The 12,253-nt window shown below is 42.2% G+C and overlaps 1 protein-coding gene across 1 annotated transcript; it reads right to left on the reverse strand.

Annotated features, from left to right (window-relative positions):
- Positions 1-1,989: 1,989 nt before the first annotated feature.
- cfap210 (cilia and flagella associated protein 210) lies at positions 1,990-11,778 on the reverse strand. The gene is made up of 2 exons (XM_085983855.1): positions 11,587-11,778; positions 1,990-2,732 (listed from the first exon to the last, which is right to left on the reverse strand). The coding sequence occupies exons 1-2, from the start codon at positions 11,761-11,763 to the stop codon at positions 2,370-2,372; spliced, it is 540 nt and encodes a 179-aa protein (XP_085839981.1). The 5' UTR covers positions 11,764-11,778; the 3' UTR covers positions 1,990-2,369.
- Between the last annotated feature and the right edge of the window lie 475 nt (positions 11,779-12,253).

Below are 12,253 nucleotides of genomic sequence, written 5' to 3' on the forward strand. Positions count from 1 at the left end.
AACTCCACTTCCCTGCCCGCTCCCCATAACCCTTGACTCCCTTACCTTTCAAAAATCTGTCTATCTTCACCTTAAATATATTCAATGACCCAGCCTCCACAGCTCTCTGGGGAAGAGAATTCCAAAGATTCACGACCCTCTGAGGGAAGAAATTCCTCCTCATTTCCTATTTAAATGGGTGCCCCCTTATTCTGAAATTATGCCCTAGTTCTAGATTCCCCGAGAGGAAACATCCTCTCTGCATCTACCCTGTCAAGCCCCTTCAGAATCTTATATGTTTCAATAAGATCCCCTCTCATTTTTCCAAACTCCAATGAGTATAGGCTCAACCTTTCTTCATAAGACAACCTCTCCATCTCCGGAATCAACCTCGTGAACCTTCTCTGAACTGCCTCCAATGCAAGTATAGCTTTCCTTAAAAAAGGAGACCAAAACTGTACGCAGTACTCCAGGTGTGGTCTTACCAACGCCTTGTACAGTTGTAAAGGACTTCCCTACTTATATACTCCATTCCCTTTGCAATAAAGGCCAACATTCCATTTGCCTTCCTAATTACTTGCTGTACCTGCATGCTGACCTTTTGTGATTCATGTACAAGGACTTCCAAATCCCTCTGTACCTCAGCATTTTGTAATCTTTCCCCATTTAAATAATTTGCTTTTTTATTTTTCCTACCAAAGTGGATAACCTCGCATTTTCCCACATTAAACTCCATCTACTAGATTTTTGCCCACTCACTTAGCCTATCTATATCCCTTTGGAGATTCTTTGCGTCCTTCACACAATTTGCTTTCCCACCTATCTTTGTATCATCAGCAAATTTAGACACGTTAGGTGCTTTGGAATAAATCTGAGGTAATTTAAAACCACTTTTATACTGCCACTTGTTTAATTTGGATTCTGGTAGACTGGCATCCATGAGCTGGCTTCCTGCATATACACTATTAAATTTGGCTTCCTTAAAAACAGCAGAATGCAGACCCATAAAAAACTGGGTCTAACAATTCTGCCATTAGGACAAAGGAACTGGATTTAATTGTATAAATGAGGGAAACCGACTCATGGATGATTCCTGGAATCCAAACTAACTGAGGGATAGTAAACAAAAAAGCGGCTTCATTTATCCCACAGTAAAGTTTTCTGTTCTCTTATACAACTTATATTTTTGGAATTTAAAATATGACAATCAAAATTTAATTTATTGTCATAGTTATTGTTAAAGTTGGGTGTGTCATATAAGCAAGCTTAATATCTGTAAAAATCAAATATAACTTTGCTCTAGAGTTTCAAGATTTTGTACCAACAAAATTAGGTGCACCCACCTTTTAAAACTGTCCTGAAGGTATCCTGCGACAACATCTATAAAGTAAATTTATTTTAAGTGTCAGCTGGTAGCACCCTCAACCCTGTGTCAGAATATCATGGGTTCAAACCCCATTCAGGGCTGACATTTTAATGCAATAGTGAGGTTGAGGTGATGTCAGCTTTCAGATGAGACATTAAACCAAGACCCTGTCTCCCTGTGCCTATTCAGGTAGATGTAAATGATCTTGTGCCACTAGTTGAAGAACTTGAAATGTTTCTGGTATCCTGGCCAATTTCATCTCTCAACCAACACTATCTCAGTTGCTGTTTGTGGGACATTGCTGTACACAAATTGAATGGCAAGTTTGTCTGATTTATACTTTAAATGTATTTATCCAAACAAAACAATTGTAGAAAATCAGCTGTACACTGTAGTTTTCCAGAGAATGATTCTCATTTGTATGTTGCTGTGTAACTGGTCTCTCTGGATCCCTGGATCTGACAGATTTCAAAAAATTAAATAGTACAGTTGTTTTGGTATGTGCGTTCTTACAATCTGCTTTCACTTTGAAGGATTGTTATTCTGTTAACCTAATGTTAAAATGAATAACACTATTAGCCCTATAATTGTATGTACAGATGTAAGAATGATATCTGATGAAGAGCATCAAACTTTAATCTCTCTTCTGACTTATTTTATTCAATTGCCATAAATTCTAGGACTTTGTCAATAACTTTGTTATTATCATATTCTAGAATTTCTTTGTACTGTTGCAGAAAGTTAAATGTTCTTTCAGATTGGGTTTATTAATCTCTTCCATCTTGCTATTGTACTTCATTCATTGTTTGATATTTTACGTAAATCTCTGAAACACACTACTGGAATGGCTACTCAAACATTGATAGTTTCAAATACATGCAATAGAATAATTACATTAAATCTAGACAGTACATGGTTGCTGATGTGCAGATGATCATTCAGAAAGATTAATTGTACTGTTCATTAATGTAAAATACTTGTAAAAATGAAAATCAATTTGACATATTTGTAATTTCCAAAGCTTTTACCATATAAAACCTAGAGATTTCTTGGATCTCTGGATATCACATTTATCATGTATGTTCTTAATGGTCTCAGTTGCACTGGTTTGATAATTTGGAAGTTGAGTTGCAGAGGTGTCCTTGACCTGGTAACTCGGTCTAATTCCACCTTTTTCAGTTAGCACAGGACCATGCCCACCACCAATGCCTTGGTGAGCAGCCTTAAGAAGTGGATAGATATTTCGCCCATTTTTTGCAGCTGCGTCAATAACTTGCTGTGCATAGTTTTCAAATTGCTTCTTTTCGATTTCAAGTAGAGCCGTGGTTTTTTGTTCATGTTCCAGCTCAGCAGCGCGTTTACGTAAAGCCATAGCTTTTTTTTCAGCCTGGAAACAGGTACAGAAAAATCAATCTTTTTAAGATTTTACAGGTGCCTCTTAATTTTTTTTGGTTTGTTAAATAGAGTATATCCTTGTCAATTACATATACAAGAGGAAAAACAAAAAACTAAGCAGCAATACTGATCCATTTCAAGCAGCTACGAAGCAACCATGTTAACGTGGTCATTTCAGTTCCTTTAAAACATTTTCAAATAGTGTGTTTTTTCTGTCAACATCAAAATTGAATTTTTTCGTGCAAAATTTGGCACTTCCAACACAACTTTAAGGCCTGAAGATTGACTGTGGTCAGCAGTGCATCTCTGTGACTGGCAGAAGTCCTGCTATGCTGAAGATGCACCCCTTATTATAAAAATGTGGAATATCTGGGCCACTACCTTTAAATATAAATTCTCGGCCTTTAACAGCAGAAGTATTAGGTTATGTGATCAATGTAAAGTGTCCCTTGTCCCTCAGGATGTTTATTTTTACAATACCATACCATCCACCTCATTAAAACTCTCAGTATTTGTGTTTTTAAAATAGCTTATGATTACTACAGTCTATCACATGCTTGGCTGGTTGTGAATTATGCATTTCTATTGATAATTACTTACATTTTTGTGTTAATTATCCAATTGGCTGTCATTTAAAATTAGACTGCATCACAAAAAATAATAGTACAGTACTTGATACTTTTTAATTTCCTACAGTCAGTTTCCTGAAAATTAATAATTATTTGTTTACAGTTATAAGATTATTACAATGTTGGTCATAAGTGCCAGGAAGTTACTTGGAGTACTAGATCACAGACAGCTACGACCTGACAATAAAACAATCAGGAAAGTGGAGTTTTTTAAAATATCAATTTCCAGTCTTTTACATCTCTTACCTGCTGCCTTTCTGACTCTGTTTTCTTTACTGCTGCTATTAATGTCATTCCATATTAATCACTACAAGTAAGATAGGTCTCCCTGCCAATGTCTTTCTTTTCAAAATAGAGCATTCCACTACCATGTGATGCACAATCTAGCATTCTGGCTGAGAACTAACAAAGCTTGATTTTAGATAACTGATTCTAAGGCCGCAATTTTGCCAGCCGTGGCGAGTCCGGTGCGGCCAGATTAGACAGCGGCCTCAAACTCCGCACCCATCTTCATCGCGCCTCCTCCAAGTGATTTTGCCCTGATTGGGCTTGTTAAGCCCACCCTGCGAGGTTCCCGGCCAATTAAAAAGAAGCGGGTCTGATGACATCATTTGATGACGCGTAATCAGCCGGTTTCCTTAAAGGGACCATGTCCAAATTAATTTTGACAGTTCGGCTGTCAATGTTCTGTAGCATTGAGGTGCTGCAAACACTGACAAGCGCTGCACAAAGGTGCACAGCTGCACCCAGGAAATGGTTATGGAGGGAGTCACAGCACACAGGAAGGTTCTCTTCCCTACCAATGGGTGGAAGACACGTCCCCAGGACACCGACGCAGCCTGTTTGCACATTGCACAGAAGGACACAAGCAGGGATGTTGTCAGGAGGACCAGGCTGCAGTGGCGCAAATCTTTCAATGATCTCAGTAGATCATGAAACGTTACTGCAAAGCCACACTCAACCTCACCCTGCTGTGCCACTCGCCACATCCCCATCACTCTGCCTTCCCTACCCTACTCCTGCACATCCTTACTCACACCAACTTACCTTGCACCTCCACCCATCCCTCTCTATCTATATTATCAGCTCCCCATCTCACTAGCCACCCTTCACACACACCCTCATCCAAGTCCAATCATACCAACTGACAACACATAAGGGTAGGCACTTGGGAGTTTTAGCTAATGTTCATGTAAACTTTCTGTTAATGTGTTGTCAAGCATTGAAATCCTTATTGTCACCACTTTGCTTTCTTGGACAGATTTGTGTGCAACTTTGAAAGCGTGTTAGTGAATTCCAGTGAATGGTGAGACATAACGACACCCTCCCCGCCCCCCCCGCAATGGTGATGAGTGTGAAAGGAATGGCTTGGACATTGTAGGGATGCTTTACGGTGCTGGTATGGGGTGGTGCCAGCATAGTGCATCATGTGGTAGCCAGGGTGTACAGTGTTAAGTGAAGCAAGTCTGGACATGGTGAGGCCATCGCTGGCGTCTCGGGCAGCAATGTGCACGTGTGATGATGCTGCACTGGACACAGGGCATCAGTTGACTACGGAGAAGGTTGATGTGCATGTTGGTCCTGCTGGTGTGCCCGGTAATGCTAGTGTTGTGGGCTGATCGTGTTGGGATTCTGAGGACCAAGGTGAGATTTTTTCAAGGGCACCGCTACTGATGGAATAGATGGCAGGTTGAGATGACAGAAGTAATCTGTCAGTGTTGAGATAGGTTGTTCCAAGGAGGTGACAATGGATAGAGAGATTACTCCAAACACGTCAAAAGTGCATAAAGCTCAAAAGTGGGTTCCAAATCATTAATGTTCCAGCCTCTAAGATTGGGAAGTGAACAGCTGTGAAATGGTAGGTTTTATACCACTTTTGGTAGCGGCTGGAGAGCGCCAAACCTCGGGAGATTTCAATGGTGAGCAAGAGCGGCTGGAGAGCGCCAAACCTCGGGAGATTTCAAAGGTGAGCGAGAACGGCTGGAGAGCGCCAAACCTCGGGAGATTTCAAAGGTGAGCGAGAGCAGCTGGAGAGCGGCAAACCTCGGGAGATTTCAAAGGTGAGCGAGAGCGGCTGGAGAGCGAGAAACCTCGGGAGATTTCAACGGTGAGCAAGAGCGGCTGGAGAGTGAGAAACCTCGGGAGATTTCAAAGGTGAGCCGGGGCTACAACGGACCAGTGAGTGTAAAGAAGTAAAAAGTAATCGAAGTGTGACATCACCAGAAAGCAGGTAAGTGATTGGTTGGTGCGTATTTCTCTCTCTCTCGCTTTTTTCCAAACTTAATTTTGTGGTTCATAGTTTCTAAGCTCTCTTTTGTGTAGCGGGGAGTGCTAGTAAACAAGGGCCCTTGAGTATATCATTTAATTGTAGTGTAATTGGTGGTATTGATTTGATTTAATTTAATTTGAATTAATTAAAGGTTAAGTCATGGCAGCACAGCTCGGCCCCGTGGCATGCTCCTCCTGCACTATGTGGGAAATCAGGGACACTTCCTGTGTCCCTGACGACCATGTGTGCGGGAAGTGTATCCAGCTGCAGCTACTGGCAGACCGCATTGCGGTGCTGGAGCTGCAAATGAATATGTACTGGAGCATTCGCGATGCTGAGGACGTCGTGGATAGCACGTTTAGGGAGTTGGTCACACCGCAGGTAAAGGCTGCACAGGCAGGAAGGGAATGGGTGACCACCAGGCAGAGTAGGCAGGCAGCACGGTGGCATAGTGGTTAGCACTGTTGCCTCACAGCGCCAGGGACCCGGGTTCGAATCCGGCCTCGGGTGACTGTCTGTGTGGAGTTTGCACATTCTCCCCATGTTTGCGTGGGTTTCCTCCGGGTGCTCCGGTTTCCTCCCACAGTCCAAAGATGTGCGGGTTAGGTTGATTGGCTATGATAAAATTGACCCTTAGTGTTAGGGGGATTAAATACGTGGGGTTACGGGGATAGGGTGGGATATGTGTTGGTGTAGGGGTTACGGGGATCGGGTGGGATATGTGTCGGTGCAGGCTTGATGGGCCGAAATGGCCTCTATCTGCACTGTGAGGTTTCTGTGATTTCTGAGTAGTAGGCGCAGGCAGGTGGTGCAGGAGTCCCCTGTGGGCATCCCCCTCTCAAACAGATATACCACTTTGGATATTGTTGGGGGAGATGGCTTATCATGGGAAGGCAGCAGCAGCCAACTTCCTGGCACCATGGGTGATTCTGCTGCACAGGACGGGAGGAAAAAGAGCAGGATAGCTATAGTGATGGGGGATTCTATTGTAAGGGGAATAGATAGGCGTTTCTGCAGCCGCAAATGAGACTCCAGGATGGTATGTTGCCTCCCTGGTGCAAGGGTCAAGGATATCTCGGAGCGGCTGCAGGGCATTCTGGAGGGGGAGGGTGAACAGCCAGTTGTCGTGGTGCATATAGGTACCAACGATATAGGTAAAAAACGGGATGAGGTCCTAAAAGTATAGGGAGTTAGGAGGTAAATTAAAAAAATAGGACCTCAAAGGTAGTAATCTCAGGATTGCTACCCGTGCCACGTGCTAGTCAGCGTAGAAATAGAAGGATATTTCAGATGAATATGTGGCTAGAGGAATGGTGCAAGGGGGAGGGATTCAAATTCCTGGGACATTGGAACTGGTTCTGGGGGAGGTGGGAGCAGTACAAACTGGACGGTTTGCACCTGGGCAGGACCGGGACCGATGTCCTAGGGGGAGTGTTTGCTAGTGCTGTTGGGGAGGGCTTAAACTAAAATGGCAGGGGGTTGGGAACCTGTGCAGGGAGACAGAGGAAAGGGAAGCAAGGATAGAAGCAAAAGAAAGGAAGGAGAAAAGCAAAAGTCAGAAATCAAGGGTGTAAATCAAACAGGGCCACAGTAAATAATAATTCTAAAAGGACTAAGAGTGTTAAAAAAACAAAAAAACAAGCCTGAAGGCTTTGTGTCTTAATGCGAGGAGCATTTGTAATAAGGTGGATGAATTACCTGCGCAAATAGATGTAAACAGCTATGATATAATTGGGATTACGGAGACATGGCTCCAGGGTGACCAAGGCTGAGAATTCAACATCCAGGGGTATTCAATATTTAGAAAGGACAGGCAAAAAGGACAAGGAGGTGGGATAGCATTGCTGGTTAAAGAGGAGATTAACACAATTGTAAGGAAGGATATTAGCTCTGATGATGTGGAATCTGTATGGGTAGAGCTGAGAAATACCATGGGGCAGAAAACGTTAGTGGGGGTTGTATACAGACCCCCAAACAGCAATGTTGAGGTTGGGGATGGCATTAAACCGGAAATTAGAGACGGGTGCAATAAGGGCACAGCAGTTATCATGGGTGACTTTAATTTACATATAGATTAGGCTAACCAAATTAGTAACAATACTGTGGAGGAGGAATTCCTAGAGTGTATACGGGATGGTTTCCTGGACCAATATGTCGAGGAACCAACTAGAGATCAGGCCATCTTAGACTGGGTATTATATAATGAGAAAGGATTAATTAGCAATCTTGTTGTGTGAGGCCCCTTGGGGAGGAGCGATCATAATATGATAGAATTCTTCATTAAGATGAAGAGTGAAGTAGTTGACTCATAGACTAGGGTCCTGAATTTAAATAAAGGAATCTACGATGGTATGAGGCATGAGTTGCCTAGGATGCATTGGGGAACGTTACCTAAAGGGTTGGCGGTGGATAGGCAATGGCAAACATTTAAAGATCGCATGGATGAACTACAGAAGTTGTTCATCCCTGTTTGGCATAAAAAGAAAAGAAAAAAGGTGACTCAACCGTGGCTAACAGGGAAATTAGGGATAGTATAAGATCCAAGGAGAGGACATATAAATTGGCCAGAAAAAGCAGCAAACCTGAGGATTGGGAGCAGTTTAGGATTCAGCAAAGGAGGACAAAGGGATTAATTAAGAGGGGGAAAATAGAGTATGGGAGTAAGCTTGCAGGGAACATAAAAACTGGATGTAAAAGCTTCTATAGCTATGTGAAGAGAAAAAGATTGGTGAAGTCAAGCATAGGTCCCTTGCAGTCACAATCAGGGGAATTTATAATGGGGAACAAAGAAATGGCTGACCAATTAAATACATACTTTGGTTCTGTCTTCACAAAGGAGGACACAAATAACCTCTGAGAGATGTCAGGGAAAATAGGGTCTAATGAGAGGGAGGAACTGAATGAAATCAGTATTTGAAGGGAAATGGTGTTAGGGAAATTGACCGGATTGAAGGCCGATAAATCCCCAGGGCCTGATAATCTACATCCTAGGGTACTTAAGGAAGTGGCCCTAGAAATAGTAGATGCATTGCTGGTCATCTTCCAAAATCTATAGACTCGGGCACAGTTCCCATGGATTGGAGGGTAGCTAATGTAACCCCACTATTTTAAAAAGGTGGTAGAGAGAAAACGGGGAATTATAGACCGGTAAGGCGGATATCGGTAGTGGGGAAAATGCTAGCGTCCATTATAAAAATTGTAATAGCAGAGCACTTGGAAAACTGTGACAGGATCGGACAAAGTCAACATGGATTTACAAAAGGTAAATTGTGCTTGACTAATCTACTGGAATTTTTTGAGGATGTAACTGGTAGAATAGATAAGGGAGAACCAGTGGATGTGGTGTATTTGGACTTTCAGAAGGCTTTCGATAAGGTCCCGCATAAGAGATTAGCACGTAAAATTAAAGCACATGGGATTGGGGGTAAAGTACTGACTTGGATAGAGAACTGGTTGGCAGACAGAAAGCAAAGAGTTGGAATAAACGGGTCTTTTTCCGAGTGGCAGGCAGTGATTAGTGGGGTACCGCAGGGATCAGTGCTAGGACCCCAGCTATTCACAATATATATTAATGATCTAGACGAGGGAACTAGATGTAATATCTCCAAGTTTGCAGATGACACAAAGCTGGGTGGGTGTGTGTGCTGTGAGAAGGATGCAGAGAAACTCCAGTATGATTTGGAGATTGGGAGAAGGGGAAGTGCAATGAGACCTGGGTGTCCTTGTGCACCAGTTGCTGAAGGTAAGCATGCAGGTGCAGCAGGCTGTTAAGAAGGCAAATGGTATGTTGGCCTTCATAGCGAGAGGATTCGAGTACAGGAGCAAGGATGTCTTGCTGCAGTTGTACAGGGCCTTGGTGAGACCACACCTTGAGTATTGTGTGCAGTTTTGGTCGCCTTATCTGAGGAAGGATGTTCTTGCCATGGAGGAAGTGCAGCGAAGATTCACCAGACTGATACCTGGGATGGAAGGAATGATGTACGAGGAGAGATTGTGTCAATTGGGCTTATATTCGCTGGAGTTTAGAAGAATGAGAGGGGATCTCATTGAAACTTATAAAATTCTAACAGGACTAGACAGACTAGATGCAGGAAGGATGTTCCCGATGGTGGGGGAGTCCAGAACCAGGGGTCACAGTCTAAAGATAAGGGGTAAGCCATTTAGGACTGAGATGAGAAGGAATTTCTTCACCCAGAGAGTGGTGAACCTGTGGAATTCTCTACCACAGAAGGCAGTTGAGGCCAATTCATTAAATATATTCAAGAAGGAGTTAGATATATTTCTTAAGGCTAATGGGATCAAGGGATATGGGGAGAAAGCAGGGACAGGGTACTGAATTTGGATGATCAGCCATGATCTCATTAAATGGCGGAGCAGGCTCGAGGGGCCGAATGGCCTACTCCTGCTCCTATCTTCTATGTTTGCAGCTTTCACCTATTCACAGCAATCCACAGTCATTGAGAACCGGACATACTTATCTGGCATGATAGCTGCTCTAAGGAACCGCATTGAAAACCTTGTAAAATGGTAAGTACATGAGAAAATGATTCTTAACTACCTTTTAATAAGCTTTTAACTATCTAAATTGGCTGACCCGCCACTTGGTGTCGGGTCTGTTCAGGGATGACACACCCGACACTTGGGAAACTGACAAGGAGGTGGGTTTACAGCGGGATACCGACCCTCTTTCAATCTTTGTGATTTTGACAGTGGCCCCGCCTCCAAACCCGCACTCTGAGCGCCGGCAAAATTCAGCCCTAAGTGTTAGTAGGGAATAGCATTCAAACATGTGTACCACACTATGCTGCTAATAGATAAAAGTTTTCATTTATGCTGCCAATTACTAATATATATAATAGCTATTCTTTACCATGCTGTCTGGTAATTTATATTAATATTTATAATTAATGGCCCAGAAATTGTGGTCCGGATGAAGGCGAACTGGCAGTGTTTGCTGTCATTCCGCCTTGAAACTGACTACAACTTCGGGATTTGGCGCATGCACAGGCTCATGGAGAAATCCTAAAGTTGCAGTCTGTCATTCACTGCTCGCCTCCCCCACCCAACCCCCCCACCCCACCACAGAGTGAAATCACACAAATCAGGGAAACTGATGAAAACTTCGGCTCTTCCGCAGTAATACCAGTTAAATTCCCCACTGAAAGTTAGACCTAAAGGGATTAGGCGTAACTGGGACTACTAAACAAAGGCTATGGGCCTGAAAAACCCATTTTAATTTTGTGCAGTGTCAAATTTATCCACTTTAATAAAAATTAAAATTTTTAAGAAACTTTAAAAAAAACATTTTTAAAGTTTGTTCATCTTTATTTCAGGTTTGCCTTTTTCCCATGTGAGAGTCCCAATCATTTGCTCTAACATTTTTAACAAGTTAGAATTTTAAGAGCTTCCTTGTTCACTGTCTGAGAGAATTCTGCATTTTGATTGGCTGATTAGACAGCTTGTTGATGTCACAGCAGCTCGCACAGGGATCCCCACTAAACTCCGCTAATTTGAATTACATGTTGGAAAACCCAAACTTCTCGACACAGATCGCAAGATCTTTGTGCGAAGCTTACTTCGGGGCCAGCGGCGAACGCCTTTGCCTCACCGCTGACCGCAAATTCTGGGCCAATATTTTATCAGTAGAGAAGCCACATTGCTTCACATGCGTCTATCAAATGGAAGTTATGCTTTAAGCATATTCATACTTAATATTTTGCTATGAGCTGATCTTAGTCAGGACACTGGTGGAAGCACTATAATTAGGAAAGAGAAAAATCTTAGACTGGGATCCTGCTGCTCACTATCCAGACTCATGTGTAGAATGGCCACTTAATAAAGAATCGGAGGACTACTAGATCTGATGCAGCTGTACCCCAGAATGAATCATCACCTTTAGGAGGGAAGAAAAACAGAATTAGAAAGTTCCATAGAGGAGTAAAATTTACCATTTGTTCAACGAGGTAGGATTGGGTGCCCTCTCCTTCTCCTAGAGACTTTAGCTTTTTTTGCCTTTCCTGTTCGTGATGCATATAATCTGCTTCCATCTTGGCATGAAGAATTTCAATTGCTTGTAATTTTTCTTCTTTTTCCTTCTCCTCGTGCTTTTTAATCTGAATGCACATTATCTAATTTAGATACTTTACACCAAAGTAGTTTCATAAAAGATCACAAATGTGATTAATTGTTATTTTTGATGAGTTTTATTTTTAAATGATATCACTGCTATGCTCCCCAGTGTAATACAAAACATTTTCAAATTGTCCTCATTTCTATTTTTTCCTTATTCGTAAGACACGTGCAATGTTCAAATTCCTGAAAAATTCTTGCAGAACTTGTGAAATGATAAAAGTCTAATATATTTATGTGGTTAATTTAATAGATCATAACAAGAATATCAATGTGTACATTTTGATAAATTAAAGGTTACTTTATATTATTTTATCTTCAAGCTGAAGGTCCCTTAAATAATATAAATTTACTGCAACCCTGAATAGCAGTAATGAGGAATTCAGTACATATAGCACACAGGGCGGTGGAGGCCAGTTCATTAAATATATTCAAGAAAGAGTTGGATATATTTCTTGAGGCTAAAGGGATCGAGGGATATGGGGA

This window comes from Somniosus microcephalus, chromosome 4 (assembly GCF_052327205.1).
Source record: "Somniosus microcephalus isolate GS21.2 chromosome 4, FLI_Smic_1.0, whole genome shotgun sequence".
Taxonomy (NCBI): domain Eukaryota; kingdom Metazoa; phylum Chordata; class Chondrichthyes; order Squaliformes; family Somniosidae; genus Somniosus; species Somniosus microcephalus.

Bases quoted from the DNA above. Each gene is read 5' to 3' on its own strand.
- cfap210 (XM_085983855.1), bottom strand. From the start codon at position 11,763: ATGTGCATTCAGATTAAAAAGCACGAGGAGAAGGAAAAAGAAGAAAAA. The intron at 2,733-11,586 runs GTAAATTTTACT...ACCTGTTTCCAG, and splicing joins CCTACCTCGTTGAACAAATG to GCTGAAAAAAAAGCTATGGC.